The 22015-nt window shown below is 40.8% G+C and overlaps 1 protein-coding gene across 2 annotated transcripts in view; it reads left to right on the plus strand.

Moving 5' to 3' along the window:
• The window catches only part of TLE4 (TLE family member 4, transcriptional corepressor), a 98280-nt gene that overhangs the window by 46379 nt on the left and 29886 nt on the right, over positions 1-22015 (plus strand). The window contains exons 7-8 of one of the 2 annotated variants that reach the window (XM_015615329.3): positions 8000-8204; positions 8611-8627. In XM_015615329.3, the coding sequence (XP_015470815.1) occupies positions 8000-8204; positions 8611-8627 (222 nt within the window). The remainder of the gene's footprint in view (positions 1-7999; positions 8205-8610; positions 8628-22015) is intronic. The other variant, XM_015615330.3, reaches the window with a different exon arrangement.

Raw genomic sequence — 22015 nt, forward strand, 5'->3', positions numbered from 1 at the left:
CTGGTAATAGAATTGCTTATAGATTTAGCCACTTCAATCTCTCTGTGACCAGTGCCATTGCTTAACCTGTAGCTTTTATTGTTTGATTTGTGATACGTCTCAGATGGTAACTTATTCACTTTTTAGCCCAGGGTTTCAGAAACTTTTTACTGTGGTGACCCTAGAAGATTATTTAGAAGTCTGCTGGGAAAAGCACAGATGTTACTCTCATTTCTAAAGGAAAGGACCAAAATTTATAAGGTCCCAACATACATGCTGTCTTTTTACTGTTAGTCCAGAGGAGAAAAAAAATCTCTTCCCCGTGTCTGTGGATAGGACATTAGTGGAATATTTGGTAAATAAGGTACCTGAACCAGTGTGTCCCAAACTGTGAATAGTTTGCCATCTGTTTATGCGTAGCAGAAAACAACAATTTGCTGCCATTGTTATTTTTTGCACTGGTCTGTGTGAAAAGGTTTTGAAGCAGAGGTTTGGTATGTCAAGGTGTGTATCACACCACTGACACTCCTCATGGCAAGACCTTTAGCTTGCTATTTGTGCTTTCTGCCTTCTCTGTCAGATGTAGATTTTCTTTACCTTAGATAGAAATTGATGGGGGAGAAGGAAGAAGAGAGTTTTAAGTTGTGTGATTTATGTAGTAATTTCTGCTCTTTATGAAATGATAATAGAGAATGAGTCTTAAGAGTTTAATTCTCCCTCCCTCCACCTCCAGTGTGAAATGGAGATGCAGTCCTGCAATCAGGAGGAACTACTGAACTCTAATATTCTGTGGGAAGGTGAGCTTAGCCTTTTGTAGGGGACTAGTTTTTTTCCCTTTTTAAGATTCTATCCAATTTTTGGCCATGAATCTTTTATTTGTTAGTAGGCTGTATTAATTTTTTGTCCTCTGTCTGCTGTTTCACTGAGTGAAAAATAGTTGAAAGAGTGGAAGGGAGGACAAATGGTGAAACATGTATCCTGACAGATGTTCCCATATATATGATTAAGAACGGAAATGTGCTCTGCATATATTGCCTTTCATTCCACAATATGATTTGGGAGATGACTTTTTGTTCCTAGATCACTTAAAAGATCTTTGAAGCAATTTGTAGAGATGTGATTCTGATAGTTTCTTTGTTATTTATGTAGGAGCTCTAAATGCTTCTCTTCTGATTAATGTCAGCTATTGATTCTTTTCCTTCCCCCGTAGTTTCCTTAGTAGAGGAAACTATGTAGTAGATTCCTTCTGTGGAATCAGCATCCTCAAAGACAGAAATTGCTGAATCTGAGAGCAAGTAGCATGACATTTGAATCTTCAGGAAAAAACCCAAAAGACATTATTATTATCATTATTATTACTAGTCTGCTCCTTATTCTCCTTTTTCATCATTTTTCATTCTTATTCCTAGATTTTTAAGGTCTGTATTCATTCCCTTTTGTGAACAGACACATCCAAATTTTCTAGCAGATCAGTTGCATCTGAGCATTTAGAGTTCCCACTAATTGCTGATGCATTGCATAGAATCACAGAATTTTTTTTATGCTGGAAAAGACTTACAAGATTATTGAATCCAGCCATTAGACCAACGCCACTATGTTCACGATTAAACCATGTTCTCAGGTGCCACATCCAGAAGTTTTTCTGAGTGCTTCCAGGTATGGTGGTTCCATATGGGCAGCCTGTTCCAATGCATGACCGTGTTTTCAGTGAAGAGGTTTTTCCTAGTATGCAATCTAAACCTTCCCTGACACAACTTGAGGCCATTTCCTATCACCTAATACCTAGTTGCCCGGGAGAAGAGGCTGACTCCCACTGCACTAGAGCTTCTTCTCAGGCTTTTCTAGACAGTGATAACATCTCCTGAGCCTCCTTTCCTCCAGTCCAAACAGCTCCAGCTGCCTTAGCCACTCCTCACAGGACTTTTGTTCCAGACCCTTCACCTACTCTGCTGCCTTTCTGTGGATGCACTCCAGCACTTCAATGTCCTTCCTGAACTGAGGGGCCCAGAATGGGACACAGCACTCCAGGTGTGGCCTCACCAGTGGGAGAATAGGGCAATGACCCCTCCCCTGGTCCTGCTGGACACACTATTGCTGATAAAGGTCAGGATACCATTGGCCTTCCCTGGCTACCTGGGCACATGTTGACTCATGTTCAGCTGCTGTCAACCAGCACTCCCAGGTCTTTTTCCACCAGTCAGCTTTCCAGCCACTCTGCCTCCAGCCTTGTAGCACTGCATGGGCCTGTCATGACTTGGTCTTGTTCAGCCTTACATCGTTAGGCTTGGTTTATTGATCCAGTCAAGAACCCTCAGTAGGGCCTTCCTGCCCTCCTGCATAGCGTGGTGTCATTTGCCAGCTGACTGAGCAATCCCCTTGTCCAGACTGCCAGCGAAGATGTTCAGCAGAGCTGTCTCCACCACAGAGCCCTGGGCTGCCAGCTGGTGTCACTCCATTCACCAGTGCTGCGGGCCCAAACAGCCAGTCAGTTTATACCCAGCAAAGAGTGCACTCATCCATACCATGGGGAGCCAGTTTCTCCAAGAGAATGCTATGAGAAAAGGTGTCAAAAGCTTTACTAAAGTCCATGTAGACAACATCCACAGGATGTGGAGGATGTGCCTTCATAAACCCATGCTGGCTGGGCCACAATGGCCTCTGACCACTACCTCTCTCACAAATCCTTGTCTGTTCACAAACAGCAGGTCGAGTGGGGCACCAGCCCTTGTTGTCTTCCCTCATCCCTGCTGTGTCAGGAAATTGTCCTTCAGGAACCTTCTAGACCGTTTCCTCTCTGTTGTGTTGTATTTCCAGCAGACATCTCATGAGGGACTTCAGCTTACGAGAGGGAAGGGCCTGTGATTATGAGCATTCTGGCAGCTGCTTATAGCATATTTCATCTGTCTCTTTGTCTTGGTAGTCTATAGCAAGACTCCCACCAGGATATTTCATTTTATTCTGCGCACTGTAGTAAGTTTCAAAATGCTCACTCTCCCTTAGAGGAGTAAGGGTAGTAGTTTGTTCTACTCTACATCAAGACCACTGTTTGTATATGCAAACAGTGGTCTTGATGTAGAGTATATGGAATATACTATTTATACCATCAAATATGGTATATATATACCATATATATATACTATATATACCATCAAATTATGGTATATATATCCATATAGCTCTAGAACCATTCCACTGGAGGAACTGCTATATCACGCTCTTTGTAGGTTGTTTTGCTGTCTTGTATCATAACATCAGAAATCTTTTATTTTTTTCTTAAATACCTGCCAGCAGAGAGAGAGCAGTACAAAGGAGGTACAAACAGTGCTGATCACATCAAGGGTGCGAACAGCCACAATAGATAAAAATTCGTATCATCTTAAGTACACCCATAACTGTGTGTGCCAAAGAATTGCCTTTGCTGGTTTTCAAACCACTGACATTGATACTGTGTGCTCTAGAGCCATTGTTTTTATGTCTTTGTTTCCTCAACATCCTGGGTTCTGTTTTGTGTGTATGCTATCTTACTAATGAGTGCCTCTGAGCAACCAGCCACATCACTTAACTAATTTCAAACAAACAGTGAAGCCATTTAATTCAAATTTTTTGAGGTCCTCTCCCAGCGGTGTTGCAGGTATGAGCAGTGAACATGTCTGAAAATATGAAAGAAAGTGTCTTTTTGAGACATTAGTTTGTTAACATTAGAAATGTCTTCAGGTTAGAGTAGTATGTTCAGGTTGTTTGAGTAATGGCTGTGACTTTTCAGGGTCTGTAAGGAAAGTGGTAGATTACTGCAACACAGAGCTGCTTGGAAAGTATCCAGTAAAAACTTGAACCTCTTCCAGGAAAATAGGCTTTGAATGTGCTGACTATAACAAGAGAGCATTCGAAGCTAATTTGTTAGTGGGTTTGTTATCACATTTTACTTAAAAGTTAATCTCTTAAGATGTGTTGGGAAAAGAATTAAGCTAAGCATCAACATTTAGAATGGTGGTTCTAAAAATTAGCGTTACTCAGATAAAAACCTTCAGCAAATCCTTTTTACCTCTTTATGTAGATCTCACTTTGGAATTATTTTATTCCTTACTCTAGATGGCCTAGAAGAATATACAGAAAAGAAAATGCCATTAGTAACCACCAGATGTTATCTTTATTTGACATGTGTTAATGTGTTTTGAAAGCTTTACTTCAGTTTTTACTATTCAGCTGATTTAAATTACTGTCTTCCTAAACTTATTACTAAAAAGAATGCAGTCTTCTTTTTTGGCTTCTTTCTGATTGCTGTGTTTACCCTGTGCTCTTATATTTTGTGTGTGTTGAATGTTCCTTAAAAACATTGCAATCTATTTTGTAATTCCATAGGGTGTATTTCTTGGTAGCTAACTGTTGCTGGTTTTATTTTCAAATAATTCTGGAAAATTTACAGCATCATAAAGTCTGCCTTTCCAAGTTTTCACTTTTTATGCATTAATGCTGAAGATGTATGCTTGACTTTACGTATACTGTAGTCAACTGTGATAGGATTGTCTGAAGTTAACCACATGCTACACATGCTAAGAGTTCATAAATAACATGACCAAAGATAACAAAGAGAAGATGGAGAAGAAGAGAAGGCATTACAGCAACTTCAAAAAAATTTATGTAGGTGCTCAGTTGTCTCATTTTCAGACTTTCCTTGCAAGTTTTTTAATTGTGTCAGATTTTATGATCTAAATTCATGCTACAGGCAGAAACAAGTGCAAACTTTCTTCCAAAGTAGAATATTTCTTTGTGTAGAGAGTAACTGTGAGCTGTCTTACTCCTCCTTGATCACTCCAGGAGATGACCTTTTCTTACTACTTTGTAGCAGTGATCTGATCCCCAGTGGGCTAAGCAGTTGCCCATTTTTATGTAACTTTCCATTTAAAGAAATAGCTGCGTGTAGGCCACCTAATGCTCACCAGTGATACCCATAAGCAATGGAAAAACAAAGTCAAGCTGTCATTGTGTCGGTCTCTGAATGCACTAATAGTTTTGAAAAGTTTGGAAATGGCAGTCAGAGATGTCACTTCGTCTTTACCTTCTTAACTAAGCCTATTAGCAAACAGCACTAATTATATGATTATTTACTTATATTTCCTTTTCTGCTTCTATATTTTGTGAACAAAAACCTACCCAGTGTTTCACTTGAATTTTCTTTCTTTCTGGTTTTGCACCAGTGCCTCATTTCTGGTATTCAGCATTGCCCCTTGTACTGGAGGAGGTCATAGTCATTCCTGTAACAATGCAGTCCTAGTCCATGATCCTCCTTCTGTTGATGAAATTTTACTCCCATCCCGTCTAACAGCGTGCAACAATATTATCCCTTGCATGGCAAGGCGTCTGGGGCTATGCTGGAATCTTGGGTGTTAGCTTAGATTTATTTAGCAGTCTAGTTTTTATACCAAAGCATTTCTTTCTGCTGTTACGATGTAACTTAATGACGTCAAAATTCTGCTGTGAATGACACTTTGTCGCTTCTGAGGCCAGGTTCTTACCAGATTTCACGTACCATTACTTTTAATGGAAGAGCTTGGTCTCTTTAGAAAAGTTCTCTATGCCAGGAAGGCTCTGGGTTTGGTTTTTTAATTCCCCGCTCTCTGCAGTTATTTTCAGAGCTCTCTGTAATTCAGATTTGCAGTGAAAACACATTGATTCCTGGCCAAGAGGGACTGGGCAAGCCCAGCTGTTCTGGGTGATCTCAAGCTGCTAGGCTACTTCTCTTAAAGACCATATTATATCTGAGAGTCATTAATGATGTTCAGTACATCCAAGTTTCAGTCTGTGCTGTTGTCTTGCTGAGCGATGTAGAGAGATTCCCAACAAAGAGCGCTAAAACAGGGTATTACATTCACAGTGCAATTTTCTTCCAGCTCTTTGGAAACCATCCTGTATCAATAGAGGAGGTCATATAATGCAAATTGGGTAGGTCAGTAGGCAGATCCGTATGGAATGTACAGTAATGTGTAATTAGAGTTCCTCTTTGGTTGACAGTGTAATAGTTAACAAGGGGAAAGCTCTCTGTTGATATTCCCAGGCTCTACTCAAAGTCTTTGTTTTAAACCACTGGCAGATTCAGAGAGAGATCTTCTTGTAGTGGTTTATAGCACATTCTCAAATAGGAATAGAAAATTTCTTTTTCAAAACCGGGTAGCAGAACACAGATTATTTTGTTCATCCCTTTTCTTTTGCTCGTACTTCTCCTCCCTCCCCTAGTCAGACATGCCAAATTGTTGTAAGGCAGCCCCATTCAAACCCTGAAGCTAAACAATACACTATTTTCTCTTGCTTTGTTTCATTGTAGTTAATTTAATATTCTGAAGAGTTAAGCACACTGCCTTGAGAGCATCATGCAAGCCAAATGTCTTTGATATGTTCTACAAGAAGGAACACCTGCTGGAATGATATGGGCTCACAAGCAGGAAAAAGACTTGGCCTTTCCTTTTTCTTCTACTTGGAACAATGTTCTTTCTGGGTTTTTGTCTGGTTGATTTTAATTTTGGTGGCTGCTCCCCACCCCCTTATGTATTTTTATTCCTCCACAGCTTTCTTGTAGATTATTGCCCTCCTTTCTCTGTCACTGATCTGGATTAGATGATGTGTTCATACCACTGCCAGTCTGATTCCACTGCATGAGGTTTATTTCCAAGCAGAAGAGCAGGATATGTACTTTTGGGGTGGGATGTCAAGGCAGGTATGTGTGCAGTGTGCTGCAAGGGTTATCTAGTGTGCTGTGACTTGCAGCCTTTTCCTTTCAGCTCACCCTTACATAAGTAAGGTCTCAAGTCTTAGAAGCTTAAAATGTTTTTATGCAAAGCAAGTTTTTTATTTCTTATAAAGTCCTGTGTGCAGATGTGCAGGTGGGAGAGAACAATCCTAGAGGACTCAGGGATATGACTTACCCTGAGCAATAGCTGCTTGAGAATGAAAAATTCAGAGGTAATCTGGTTATTCTATGAGCAGAAGTTAGTTGGATGGCTAGTATGTAAGCCTTAGTCCTGAACAGATCTTTCTTGGGATGTATTTAACCAAACTTTTTCACCTGTTTGCTTTTTGTTGTTGATTTTTCAGGTTTTTTCCCTCTGCCTTCCCAACAAATAGCAATAGTCTATCTACACCACAGTAGTTAATATAGCACAGAGCTTGATGCAGCCCTGGTTGAGGTCAAGCACTCCAATTCAAACCTCTCAAGGGCTTTCTCTATGTGTTGCCAGTGTACTGGTAAAAATGACTTTAAACTCTTGTCAGTGCAGTTACTGGTGCATGCATCACAGTCCCACTCAAATAAACCTGTCACAACACAGAGTCAGCAGCTAGAGAAGAGTACAAGGGCAGGCCTCTAGCTTTTCATTCGAGCATCACTAAACGTGCACAGAGTGCCCAATTATTTCAGCATTATTGAGCAAGCCTACAGGAGGACCCAAGCCTTGCTACATTAGATTTTCTTTAGTAATTTGCTCAAGTACCGCTGAGGACACTTAAAGGGCTTAAAACGGTGGCTGCAACCAGTTTCCTTTTCTGGATTGTTAATTCAGGTTTTCTCTTTCAAATTAACTTTCACTGCATGCTGTGCAGTAGCTCTGGGAGAACTGTTTAACACTAATTTTCTCAATTTTCAGCTTTTTTTTTCATTATATAACTGCTTTTACAGTTACATATGTTTTGATTAGATGTGTACATGATGTTTTTCTACTAGGAAGAGAAAAGCATAATACCTCTGCCAAAAAAATAAACAATTCACCAAAATGGTAACATTCATTTGCTCTCTTTTTTTTTATTTTTTCATTTTTGTCATTGTTGTTTTCCAGTTCAGTCTGAGTTTTACCAAATATGTTATGTCCAAACATCTAGACATTATTAAGGCACCAGGATGTTTGTGAGCATTGATATCTTGAATCGATCAGATGCATTGATTGGTCTGATCAGTCACAGCTGATACAGGTGATCAACCAGACAATCCCCAGCTCCCTGAACAAATTCAATATCTGTGTTTTGTTTTTCACAGCAGCAACAACTCCAGGCCCAGCACTTGTCACATGGACATGGTCTTCCCGTGCCGCTCACTCCGCACCCCTCAGGCTTGCAGCCTCCAGCCATCCCACCCATTGGCAGCAGCGCTGGTCTCCTGGCACTCTCCAGTGCGCTGGGGGGGCAGTCCCACCTCCCAATTAAAGACGAGAAGAAGCACCATGATAATGATCACCAAAGAGGTAGGCACTGCCAGAGGAGTGTGTGGTTTTGTTTCCCTTCTTTTCTTTTTTAAATTATCCTGTTTAAAGCAAGCAAAGGGGGAGGGAGAGGGGAGGAATTTTCAGAAGAGTTCCTAGCTAATTACTTTAGTGTTTATTATCTAGCAGTAGCCAGAAATTGTGTTCAAATGCTAGAAATCCAGTTTTATAAATCTGGCTGTACAGCATTAATAATTAACTGTACAGAAAAGTTAACATCTGTGCAATTTATTATTTAACAGACATCAGGATTCTTTCTTCAGAGTATGATAAATGTATAATTTTATGTAAACTAACTAGTACTTTTCTCCTTCTCTCTTCCCCCACATGCCCATCCCCTGCCACCATATCTCCCCCTCCTTACACACGGGGGCTGCTCTGCATGCAGACAGAGACTCCATCAAGGTAGGATTCCATTCTGTAGGTGTAAAGGGTAGCTCAGCAGAGCTGCATGAACGCTGCATTTTTCTGAAGTGCGGCACGGAGCAGTGGAAAAACTCACAGAGTGAAACTGGGTTGTGATGCTTGTGCTGGTTGGCAGCACCTTGCCTAGCCTGTGTGTCACATTCAGGCTATGGCTGGTAGTGGGGCAGCTGGGATTGCAAGCAACAGGTCGACCAGTGAGTTTACTGGAACAGCATTGGGGCTGTTCTTGGATGGACAGAAAGGTCTGCCTGAGGTCTCTGTCCAGGCTTTTGAGATGGAAAGAATAAGCCTGTAGTCTTAATTAATTTGGAGGCTGTAAATTGTAATTCTTGTATTTCCTTATAATGCAGTTGAGGAAGGAGAGCTCTGTTGCTCACATGGGGAGACGTGGAGTGCTGACTACTGCCCTGTAGTTGGAAAGGAGTGAGCTGAGTGAGCTGCCCTTCCCTCTACCCTGATGAATGTGATACTGAAGCTTGCACTGAGGATTCTGCCTTGCTTTTCCACAAATCAGTTTTCAGGTTCTAAGTGACTCTGCAGCATGCCTGTATCCTGTGTAGAGTGGTGTTCATAAGTAGATGTAATAACATACCTTGCCACTTGTCTTATTTTGAGCATTCAGTAGTAGATACAAGTAGGGTTCAGTGACATGTGATGCTTTTCCATACTGATAGCCACCAGTGCCTCTCAGGGACTCCTGGGGTTTTAATGCTGCAGTTGGAGAGATGTATGTTAGCCCATCTTCCTTGATGGGTCTGCTCTCCTAGTTTGCATGGTTTTCAGAAACACGAGATCAAGCTTTATTAGGTGCTGCTGAGTGTGAAAAGGAAGATTCGCTTCTCTTATAAATGGCAAGGCCTACACCAACCTTATTGAGCACTTAGAAAGAGTTTGTCAAGTTCCTAGTGGTGCTTTTTTCTAGAAGATACATTTTTGGGGTTTGATAAGTGATGGAAGAGATATTCACAGCGAGAGTCTGGTGTGCATGAGACAAGATCAGCAAGATCTTGTCAGGCAGATATTACTGGTGTGCCCTTGACGGTGTTGGGAGAACCTTGTTGGTTCTGGGAGAACCTTGATGGTTCTGGGCACAGGCTTTGCCCCCACCAGAGACTTGTCCATCCAGGGCTGACATGAGGACTGACACCTTTGTTCCTTGGCATCTACAGGTGGGGACGTGTCCTGCAGCCTATCCCAGCACACCCATTCTGCCACTGGCACTCCTGACATGCCCCAGCCAAGCGCAACTGAGCCAATAGTTGTCAGTTTTGCTGTTACACACATGGCTCTGCATAACAACCAGGAGCTGACAGGAACTGTCAGTTTTCACTGTGAGCAGCAAAGGCACTGAAGCTGTCTATCTGCCAACATAAGACAACAGCATGTTGGATTTCACTTCAGCCTCTTTGTCATGAGGGCTGGAAACTGCTATTACTGCTTTATGTGACAAGGCAGGAGCACACATTAATGACCATTTCCCTAGAATACCCACTCTTAACTGTGAACACTTAAGTTTAGTCCATTTTCCTTTTTCCTGCGCTCTAACAAATGCAAGTGGGGCTGACACCTAACTGTGAGAGCACAAACCCATGTGGTTTCTTGAGTGAGTTTGCTTACCTATACAATTGGAACCATGATGATTTCACTCAAGAAAGTGACTGAGGAGAATTGCTAATATATGCCATTCACTGTTTCTAAACGATACATACTAGTCATGTTTCTGTAACATTTGTGAGGTGTTGGGGTGTTTATGCCGGCATGGATGTTAGGTGGAGCATTTGTACTGAAAAGGCCAGTTTTGTCTGGGATTGATTCAAAAGTGCTGATACTCATACAGCTTCCAGAAGGAAAGAAGGGCATCTACTTCATGCAGTTTACTTTGAAATGATAAGTAGGTGTTTGTCTTGCATGGTACTCAGATTGTGAATTGGCTTGTGTGTCAGCATTATGGGGCTTACTGCCAGCTTTGCAAGGTGAAATAGTTTGCTAATTTCCTTAAATGTTTTCAGTGATGCCCAGAGTAGCAGTTAGTCGCTTGTTCAATCGATCCCTCCTCCCTTAAGTGGTTCCTGGTTAAGAGAGGCTTTTTATGATTGTCTGCTGTGTGACTTGAGACAGTTTTTGTCAGCCAGAACCAGCTGGAGTCTGTGTGCTTGTATGAAATAATTTATTCATGCAGGATAATGCTCCTTAACATTTAACAGGTAATGAACGTGACATAAATTTCCTTCTTCCTTTTAATTTTTCCCTTTCCTCTTCCAATGTGCAAACAGGCAGACTCTGGTACTCTAAATAGTAAGTAATTTTTGGCCATCTGTCAAAAGGAAATTTCAATACAAATTTAAATTAATGATGCCTGAAATTTTTTATAGCTCCTCTAAAAGCCTCTAATGTGCAGAAAATTCTGAATCTGCTGGTAGTAATTAGTGTAGCATGTAATGAGGATATGGGCAATGTTATACAGCCCCAGTGTAACGTTTTGATATGGTAGCAAAATTTTGATTTATATAAGGTTGTGCCTGGGCTTAATTGTGAGAGACACTTTAAAGTGTTTTCTTGCTGATATAGATTATTAAGCAGGGTGGATTTTAAAATAGCTCATGAAGTGTAAATTTACGCTTTAGTGTGCAATTCTGATAACAAAGGTACAGTACCCATTTGTACAAAGAAAGGAATTTGGCTGAAATGACCCGTTTCTTGCCACCACTTACAGCGCTTTGGATTTGCTGGGCAGTTTTCTTACTGAAACTTGATGTCTCTAGCTGTGCTGGTCCTAAGTCTCCTCTTAGCTCAGTCCAGGGAAAAGACAGTTTGCATCACTCCAGCAAATGTGTTATGCCTGATCTTGCCCAGCACCTCCCTGGAGTGAGTAGTTCACTGTTGAAACTGAGCGGTCACCTTCAGGTAACATTAGATTGTCCAGGAGCTGTTCCTAAATAATAGATCAGCATTGACACAGCAAGCTCTGTGGAGAAGGGCAGCTTTGGGAGCTCTTTGATTTCTTCTTGGATCCAGTCCTCCAAATTCTTTGCAAGGTTTGAAGTGTGGGAAAATTCTAAACGCAGTAAACTGGGTCATGGGAGTGCTCTTTGTGCAGTGGCAAGGCTGTGGAGTGGACAAAAGGAAGGAAGGGTGGCATGTGCCAGGGCTGTGCTCAAACTGCAGTAGAAAGACAAACAGCTCTGCAGTTAACTAAACAACTTTTCACTGAGGACTTGGTGTATCTCCTTTTCAAAGCTGTAAAATTTATTTTTTTTTTTTAAGGAGGAAAAAAGAAAAAGTATTGTTATTTTCAGTGGATTCTTCCTTGCTAATTGCACTGCACGAGCTTTTTTCCACCTCCTGTGAGAACTCTTGGTGCAGGAGGTATGCCCATCTTTCCAGCCCTGGTACCATCTCTGGGACAAATGTGGCAAAAGTTTCTCTGGTGCCTCACAAAGTTCCTTTTCTAATGCATTCCCTTTGCAGAACTATGGAAACATGTGTAAAAAAGACTCCACCTGACAGAAAGTAGTGTAGTGCTAGCACTCTCTTCTCATAACTCTCAGTGCAGCAAATGGAATGAAGGAGCTCCCAGATGCTGGCTGGGTTGTGGGCCTGCCAGAGGTAGCCTGGATGTCCCTGAGCAGATTGTTCAAGAACCACAGAGTCTTCTGAAACATGTGAATTCAGGCTCAAGATCCCACATGTATGAACTTTTTATCACTTCTAATGTAGATCTCTTGTTCTTTATATACCTGTTACGCCATTCTTCTGGGGTTAGTTGGTTTGTTTCTTTGGGATGTTTTTGGTTGTTTGGGTTTTTTTCTTTATCTGATCTTTAAATTACTTGGGGCAGAAGACTATGCTTATAGTAAGATTTGCCAAAGTGATGAAACCTTTTTTATTTTGATCTGTTTCAGCAGCAACAAGTGCCAATAATTGAAAATTGCAGTCTTGTGACAGGAGTAAATTCACAAGTTTGAGATTCCTCTGGGGCAAGGGGGAACAAAAAAAATGGATTTTAGAAAAGAAGATCTAAAATAATTCATCATATGTAGCTTTGGGGTGGATTTCTGGCCAAAGTGCTGGTGAACTGGGAGAAGTCTGTCAGAGCAAATTGAGCTGAATTTAGAAATAAAATTACTTTTGCCTTAATGTGCGTGAAAGCTAGTAATTACACATGTGGGCGATACAGGGAAAGTGGATGGATGCAATTCCCACTTTCCATTTACATTTGTAAATAAATTTGTGGTAGCAGGTGCTCCAGTGCTTCTCAAGCTGCTGGTAGCCACTATTAAGTGTTTAGACCTCTTTCAGTTGTAAGTAAGAGTAGGCTGCTTACTCCTGAATCTGTGAGTAACCTGATGCTTGGAGGAGTTGTGTGAATACACATCTATAAAGTACAAGAGACTTTAAAATAAAAATGCCCCAACATATTATATAAGACTTCTGAATATTACCAGATCTAGTTTTGTTGCTGACCTAGTTCTTCTGCTGATAGAGGAACACCACATAAGCTGCTTACAATGTTTATAATAAATATATATTAATTTAATCAATATATTAATAGAAATTCATATTCATATTTAATTCACTATTCATAATTAATACAATCTATAATAAATAAATATATATTCAATAAAATAATTATGTATTCTGTGGACTTTGTCCTAATTGTCAGGTTTTTTAAATGGGACATCCTCTAGAGGTGTGAATGTCCTGCCAAATGTCTCTGTATTCAGTGTGCATTAAACAAGCCAAAAAAATGTGGTTACCTGTTACAAACTTAAAGAAATTTGCAGGATTTGTTTTCTGATGATTTTGTCATTTGGCCAATTAATCACCATTCATCTAAAAAGCACTTCACAGGCTTGTTAAAATCCAGACATTTCAGACTCATGTCATGGATTCTGTTTGTACCTTCTGCCATTCAGGAATGAAGCATTTGCATGTATTTTGCTTTCTGTTATGATGAAGTGGTAGTTTTAAACAGAGCAGATTTAACAGCACTGCTCTGCAAGAGTTGGCATTTTTGATGTTCATGGGTGTTTTGGGAGTAGCATTACCAAATAGTAATGAGTAACTTCTGTTGGCTTCTGATACAGTAATTTTTTCAGTATTAATTGATATCTGCCTCTGGGCGTGTAAGCTGTGCTGAGTGTAACAGGTGCCCTAATTCCAGAAAATGTGTTGTAATTGTTTGTTTGTGGAACAGATGAATAAATATCTGTGGGGCATAGCTGGTCCTCAGGTGGTGAACGTGAGTGGATTAATGATGTGATTGGGTGAGACATGCTTGTTTGTTGCAGTCTCGTCCAGTAACTGCCTGCTGAAGCAGAACAAATATTAATTAGCAAGGTCCTGTTTGTTGTCTCAGTCTATCTTATGGAGCTGATTTTTTGGCATTGCTTTTTTTTTTTTTTCTTAATAACCTTTTCATGGCTAAACTTGTAGTATGTCATTCAAGCCCTGTGGTATTAAAAAGACTTCTGGAACATGAAACTAAACCTCGGGTGTATATCTCCCTGCTGTGTTTTTTTCTTCTTTTCTCCCCCCCAGCCTGAGTTTTAAATTTCTTTCATTCATGCAGTATCACATCTTTAGTCTTTTTCGGGAAGTCATCTGGGAAGTTTAGAGTAGAATACTCATATTCATATGAAAGTAACAGCATATACTCTGGTATCAAAGAATTAATTAGCTGCTTCTGCCAGTTTTGATGGTTTCACCTCTTTCACCCACTAGCTTTGTACCCACTTCTGTCTATTAGTGACATGCTGTCCTCTTGTCCTGCATCTTTTTGCACGTTACCACAGGGTGATTCTTACTCAATGGTGTGCCCATATTTGGTCAAATTCCCGAAGTGCATCCCACTGTCAAACTTTTATGTTGCCACTTGGTGATTTAGGGTAACTCAAATTTTCTCTCTCCAGATGCTCTCTTCACCCAGAAGGCAAATACATACATGGGCTGTAATTTCTAACCTGAGCAGTCATGTCTAATTATTTCCATGGCAACAGACTGTGATGTTGATAACACAGGATTATGATTTCACATCATAGAGTAGGAAGAGGAAGTTTGCTGGAATGAGGAGGTGGGTGGAAAGGTCTCCAGCGCAAAGGCTTTGACAATATAATAGCTGGGGGAAAAGAAGTAAAGGGAGGAAATTAATTTGTTTATTCTATCTCTTCAAGTTCTTCTCGCTGTAAGCATGCAATTAAAATCATACTTTAGATGCTGGAATTAATGTCTTGCTCCAGTTTACACATGGTGGATGAGTTGGAATGTAAAACACATTTGCAGGTCAAGTTCCATAGATGTTTCTCAATTTAGTGGGAGAAAATAAACAACATGTATCAATTTTTGTCAAAAGTGGGACACAGACTAGGTTTTTGACTTACAGATTTCTGCTGGTGCTGTGATTTATTTTTTTTTTAGCACATAACATTTTGATTTTGTCTTTAAAGCCCTTAGATTCTTGAAACATTCTTTATTTTTACATGAATCAATGGATTTCTCAGGCATGCAGATTATCTGCTAAAGGGAGGGAAGGCGTGTACCTTCTGGATTCAGCAACATGTATGGCATGCATTGGAAGTTTCTGTCATATGGATGAAATCACTGAATGCTAATAGTATATTTGTATTTGTATTTCTCTTCTTATCTCATTTCTGACACTGGGAAAGGAACACATTCCTCATCCAAGGTGATTAGATTGATTTAGAAAAAGTTTAGGGAGCTGGGTAGTCTGACAGATGTGCAAGTTGTCATGCAAGATTGTTGAGTGCAACATGAATTACAAAGTTTTAGCTGTGCTTTGAGGGAAGAAGCAATTAGACTGGCCAGCAGGAATTGACCATTGAGGGAAGTTTGCAGGAAAGTTGCACTGTTTCCTGCCTCTCCTTGGTAAAACTCTAATTGAGTTGAATAATTAATTAAATATCTAAAGGTTGATTAGCCTATTCTGCATAGCAGTTTGAACAGTTCTGTCTTTTCTTAAGCGACATTTGGCCTTTTGTAGAACAAAAAATTGGAAATGCTAATGTTTTTCATCCAACTAAAGGAAGAAAATAAAAATGTCTCCATAGCAACAAAGCTTCTTTCTAGATGGTTTCCTAAAATATGCCTGAACCAGAAGCAGATGCCTGATTTGAGAATCTCGCCTTCTTCAGTATAAACAAATAACTTGCAGGCAGGTGTTGGAAATAATATGGAAATCCTGTTAAAGAGCCTTGGGTTCCTGTCAGTCAGGAAGCCCCTGCCACAAAGGAGTTGGTTGTCTGAATAAACGAGGCAGAGTAAATTCTCCTTAGGCTTTAGCTTTTCCCAGGAAATTATTGTCTCTGCATGCTCTTTCTCCTGCAAGTCTGAATGCAAGCCGTTTCTTCTACTGATCCCTTCTGCCACCCTCACTTTCTCCCTCTCTTCTCCTGTTGGATTAGCACTTGATGTCAGTGGCGGCTGCTGCTGCTTGGGGTGTTGTGTCATTTGTGATTTTAACCCCTGTTCCCTCCTGCCCCCCCATCTGCAGCCCTGCCTTGGCTGGTGAGATGACAGCTAGGGGAGGAGAAGCCTGACACTGGCCTGGAGTGAGGAGAGAAAGGGAAGAGAATTCTATGTGAATTTATAAATTCTGGTAAAGGTTTTGGCATGGGTAGTTTGCTGGTGTCATGTATTGGGGTTCCTAACAAAAGTGTGGTTTCTTGCATCATGTGTTTAGAAAGTTGGTGGAATGCTCTTGATTCTTTTTAATCTTCTTTTGAAGTTACTGAGAAAACGTGCTTGCTGTCACTTACCTTTTAATCTAGTGTGACACTTGTGTTGCATTTGCACTTTCTGATACCAGTTTTGTCCCCAGACATGGCTGTACTGAGGTCTGCCCTACAACAGCTTACCTGCCAGCTTACCTGCAGGCCATGGGTGAACACCAGTGCAAGGCAGGTGGGAGCAGGTGCTGAGGACGTGCTTTCCAAGGTCTCTAGGCTGGAAACAGAGACGATGTGCTTGTCTTCTCATATCCTGTCTCTGCATTCCTTGTCATACCAGACATAGTGGTGCTCTTAATAACACTCAGAGGGTTAAATGCGGATAAACACAAAACAAGGCTTCTGAAAAGCCTGAAGATTATCATGCAGCATTTCTCGGACTATAGCCCCCGAGACGCACTTCATAAAGCCAATAAAGCGCGCACTGGTGGTCTCTCGTTGCCCTGGCAACAGACCACAGGGCACCCTGTGTGTGAAATGCATGAACATCTGCGAATTAATCTTTTTTAGTTTGTTCTTTCCTTGGCACCAGTGGAGCTGTGTTGGCTGGTAGCAACAGGGCCAGAGCTTGAGGGTACCCCAGGGATGCCCCAAGCTCTTGGCAGAGGGGGTGAAGCCAGGTCTTTCCCCAGCAGTGCTTCCCACAATGAAGGGATTGAAGGAATTCAGCTTGATGTCACTTTTGCTGGGTTGCTGTTAACTTGCTTTTTGGTGAGTGGGGGGAAGAAATTTAAAAAATATTTTCCTAAACTGATGTATCATTTGGCTTGTCAGTCTTACATGAAAAATAATCTAAGAGGAAAATTGAAATAAGCTCTTGTGTCCAAGCAGCATTTTTTCTGGACTTCACCACTTGTGTGCTTCACTCTCACAAGACTGTAGAATAAACAGAACTTGAGAGGTAGAAAGTCTCACACAAATCGTAAAATGGAGATGTGTAGCAAAAGTCAGGAATGTGACAGCTGACCTGGCAAGAGGCCCAGCCACAACTGTGCTTAAGAGATGCAAATCCTGGGGATGGTATTTTCTATTGCCTCTTGAAGGAATTACAGAGACCACTAGCTCAGGGGTTGTTGACTTCTGTAAGTTGCCTGGAAGGTGCTGGGTGTTGTCTTCCCTTGCCTTCTGCCACCCGTCCCCGCTGCTGCGGTGCACCAGGGTACAGGTTTCATGTCTGGCTCCAGAAGCTGGGCTGGCTGCTGGCTGCCAGCTCAGGGCTTACCCCGGCTCTCCACCAAGTTTCAGGGAGGACTGCAGGGGGAACACTGTGAATGCTGTATCATCAGCAATTGCTGGATGCAATCAGTGTTTTAATGAAGTATTGGAAGTGAAATGCCACTTTAATCTGCTAATTGCATTAAAAGGACAGCAGATTGCTCTGTATCACTTCTTTTTGATCTGCAAACTTATCAAAGAGGAAGCACCAAGGAGCTTCTAAGTGAGCTGTAGCAGCCAGTCCAGTGCTACTTGTTTGCATACGAATATTAGCAGGCACAGCTGTACCTCTGTTTTTCTGCCACTCAAGAGGCAGTGAATGCAGCTGTGGGAGTGTTCTTAATGCATACTTATGAGTAAGTGGGGTGGAGGGGTGGGAGAAGGAAAAGATTCAACATGGGTTGTTCCTTTTTCCATTAACTATGTGAGCTGTCTATCATAGATTCTCCATCCAGAGAAGCTGGCATATTTCATGCCACTATATTGTTTGAAAGAGTGCATACTGTATTTTCTTTGCTATATTAATCTTGACAGATCAAAATAAACAATAACACTGATTTTGCTGGCAGGGTCCTGCTTTGTCAGACTGGCATGTTCTGCAGAGGTGCAGTGAGGAATATGGAAAAAGGGCCAAGAGAGGTGTCTCCCGTTACAGTGACTCCCAGAAGGGTTTTCGCTGTTGTGTGTGGTTTGTGTTTGGCACAGACCACACACAACATAAAACTCTTCAGCTGTGGCAATGTATTTCTGAGTCCTTTGCTCTTTTTATTGTATTAACAAAGCGGACAGACTATAGAAATGACTGCTTGCATTGAGTTGAAAAGCCAGTGCTGACCTAAATAACATAAAGGCTTTGCCTTGTGGTCTTCCAATGCCAGGCATTTAGGAAATCATTGTATCTGGTTTGTAGTAATTGTACCTGTGTGTTTATATTTTCCTTCCTCCCTGATGTATTTGCTGAAGCCATATCTGTTGATGCTATACTTCTGTCTCACCTCTCAATTTCTTTTAAAATTACCAGACTGTAATTTATTTCAGCCCTGGAAGAAATTATTGTTTTGCTTTTCTTCCCTGCTTTGAGAAAAGTTTTGTGCCATGACCTCCAGCTACTATTTTATACTGAGCCTCGCTGTCCCATACTGCAATTTTTGAGAATAATTCAGTGTCTGAATAATTTAAAAATAATCACTTTAAAATCAATTACAGTAAACCTTGTGGGGGTTAGAGAAACCTTTACCTGCCATTCCCTTGAAGTACAGTATTTTTCTGAGTGCCGTGTCAGTGTGTGTAACTGACACGAGAGTAGCAAAGGCACCCCACCTTAAGCATAAAGGCATCTGTCCAGGATCAGTTTGTTGCCCTCAGAAAAAGCAGTGTGTGCTCACCATCTAGGTAGCCTAAAAGCTTTGTATCACACTGCAGGTGATTGAAAGCAGTAATTTACCAGACCTGTAGGACTCTGGTGTGCTTTATGCAGGTTTTCTGGTTAACAGCGTTACTTTCAACTGTGGCAAAGGCTGGGGTGCCATTTTTTGATGCTTCTTCCTGTTCTGATGGATGAGGAAGAGGAGACACCATCAAAAATTGAGATGTTATCTCTCTTCTCTATTCTTTCAAGAGTATCTAGCATCAGAGGTTTTTCCCATTTAATCTGCACAAGTTGCAACTCTTTTGGTACCAGGTGTTTTCTGTTGTAGAGTGACACCTGTTGTGTCTTTGCTCTCCAAGGACCTTAAACAATTTTATAAATCCTGCTAATGACTGTAACAGTCCTGCTAATACTAATAAACAAACTTAGTGTTGCAAATAGCAGTAATCTGATTTTTAATAGTAAATCTAACAGAAGTTTCCCACCAAGTAGTGTAGGGCTGTAGTGGGTACTAGCAGCTGTGGTGATCACAGCATGATGGAGCTGCTGCTATTTAGTAGACAAATGTTTCATGATTGTTTTGGACAGAGAGAGGAAGAAAACTTTATTTGATAGAAGAAGTCTCTCATGTTGACAACACACAACACCAGAGATTGCTACTGTGCAATCACTGCAAAGCCGCATGTTTTGCAAACAAAATATGTTGCAGGTTCTAATTATAAAAACAAAAATATGTTCTTTAATTTGACATACAGAGAGAATTTCTCTTACTCTTTTTCTAAGTCTTAAAACTGCCAGGAATCCTCTCTGGAATACTAGTTACTCAGCGTGGGCAACTGTTACTGTAGATGTCAAAAATAAAATATTCATAAGTGTATTTGATATTGTATTCTGGCTCAAGATACATATCTGTCCAACACTGCACTGTGATGTATATGTAAACTGGTCCTAGGAAAAGCATTTGTTCATATCGAGGTTTGTTCTTGCCAGTAATGAGATTAAATCAAAACAGGCACCATTTGTTACCTAATTTGCCCATTTTCTTAAAGTTTGCTAAAAGTTTAGAAATAATATGTTAATGTAATGGAGCGCTTGTAACAAAAGCCAACAAAATCAGGAAAGCAGACATCTGGAGGTGGTTGTTTCCCATACTAAAATGGCAATTGAAGTAAAACATGTAGTGCTTAGTACTGGATTCCATGCAGTAAGTCTACTTTTGTCCTGCTCTTTGAAACTGTGAACATAAACCTATGTGAAAAACCTCTGGAGTAAGGCGAGTGAGCATTTGGCTTGTGTGAAATGAACATGGAGGGCAGTGAAGGAAGAGAGATATGTGGGAATAAATGCAGTTTCCTCTCTGCATCCACCTGACTAACTACTGTGCTTATTTTTACCTACACTTTACATATTCTCTGGAGAGAACTCTTTTGCAATTCACATGAAAAAGAGGAAGAAAAATTGTACGCAACAGCCTTGATTATGCTGTACAGAGATCAAGCAGCTAGTAAATTGATGCGTGCCTAACACTTGTATGTTAAAAGCTGTGTCTTCTTTATACCAGAAGCAAGGTGTAAGAAGGCGTTAATCCTCTAAACATTAATGCTTTTCAAGATCACAGGTTACCGCTGCCCTGTCTTAGGTCAGAATGTGCCTTATGTTCCCTTTTCTCCTGTAGGACATCTGGTGGTTCCTTGGAAATATTTGAAGAGCCATCGTTTAGCAGTTTGAAGGGAAAGCGTTGAATAATTCACACAACAAATGATTAGGCAAGCACTTGTCTATCTAACTGAATTATTCTGCATGTTTGCTGAAGCAGTTAAGCAGCAGAACAGCATTTTCTTCTCTGGAGGCTTTACAGTGGTAGTATTGACCCACCTAGTTATTGGGTTTCAGCCTTTTGTTGACACTGTTGTAAATGAAAGCAGTCTGGACAGGCACTGAGCAGCTGGGCTGGATAATTGTGAAGGATTCATGCTTGTTGCTGTTACCCTCAGTGTTTGTAGTGGGTTGTTTGCTTTGACTTTGTTGAACTGTTGACAAAAGCATTAGATACAAATGGGAACAAATAAAGTGGTGAGATGCCAGGAGGGCTTGGCAGAAATGGTGGTTTTCATTCCAACTTAAATGGGGAATGTTGGCACTTTTCTGGATGGGTAAAGGAAGGTGTATTCAGCATTTATGTGCTTTTCACTCCCCTTTCCCTTTCTTTCCTTACTGCTAAATATGTTTTGGCAAACAGGTGAATAAAAACAGAGCAGAGGCAATTTCACCATTGCCTTAACTCTTTGGCACTACGTTTTTGAAGCTCTCTCTGACTGTGGATGTCTTGCTGGGCAAATCCAGTTCCTGAAATGAAAGGATTAAGTATATAAAGGGAAGAGGAGAAAAAAACAAACAGAGAAAAGAATGGGGGTGTAGAAGGGCCAGAGATGAGAAAAGAGAGGCTTAAATAGAACAGTATACACTAAGTAGTATAGCCAGCAAAATTGAAGTCATTTACTGGAACGTTTTTAATTTGGTTTAAACAAAATACTCTTTTGTATATTCAAATGGGGAGTAGCTCAGCTGTTGTGAAGCCAGAAAATTAATGGTATTTTAACGCATGTCAGCAACATAGCTGTGGATGATAATGTTGGCATTTTATTCATGAGGAATTATCAATGCAGGTTACTGGACAACATATTGTGACTGGAATGATTGAGCACAGGGGGGAGGCGGCTGTCCTTCTGTAAGATGATTTTATTTTACATCTAGTCCTTCAGGAAGAAAAGGAGGAGACAAAAAGAAAGCATTTAAAAAAAACATGTCTGAGACACCTATCCCTGTGGTTTCTGGGTCTCAGAGACTAACCTTTTTACCTCTGACTGACTCGTAGTTTTCTGGCTGTCCTTAGCAAGTCTGTCTTGAGCAATGGCAGAGAATAGATGCAGAATAGCATCACATTAGGATATCTTAGCCGAAAAATCAGTTTTGGCCCTGGAGGAGCTGCAAGCTTACTCTAGCTATCTCCAGCACTTGAGTTTTGTGCCTGAGTATTG

This window comes from Parus major, chromosome Z, assembly GCF_001522545.3.
Source record: "Parus major isolate Abel chromosome Z, Parus_major1.1, whole genome shotgun sequence".
In the NCBI taxonomy this organism is placed as follows: Eukaryota; Metazoa; Chordata; class Aves; order Passeriformes; family Paridae; genus Parus; species Parus major.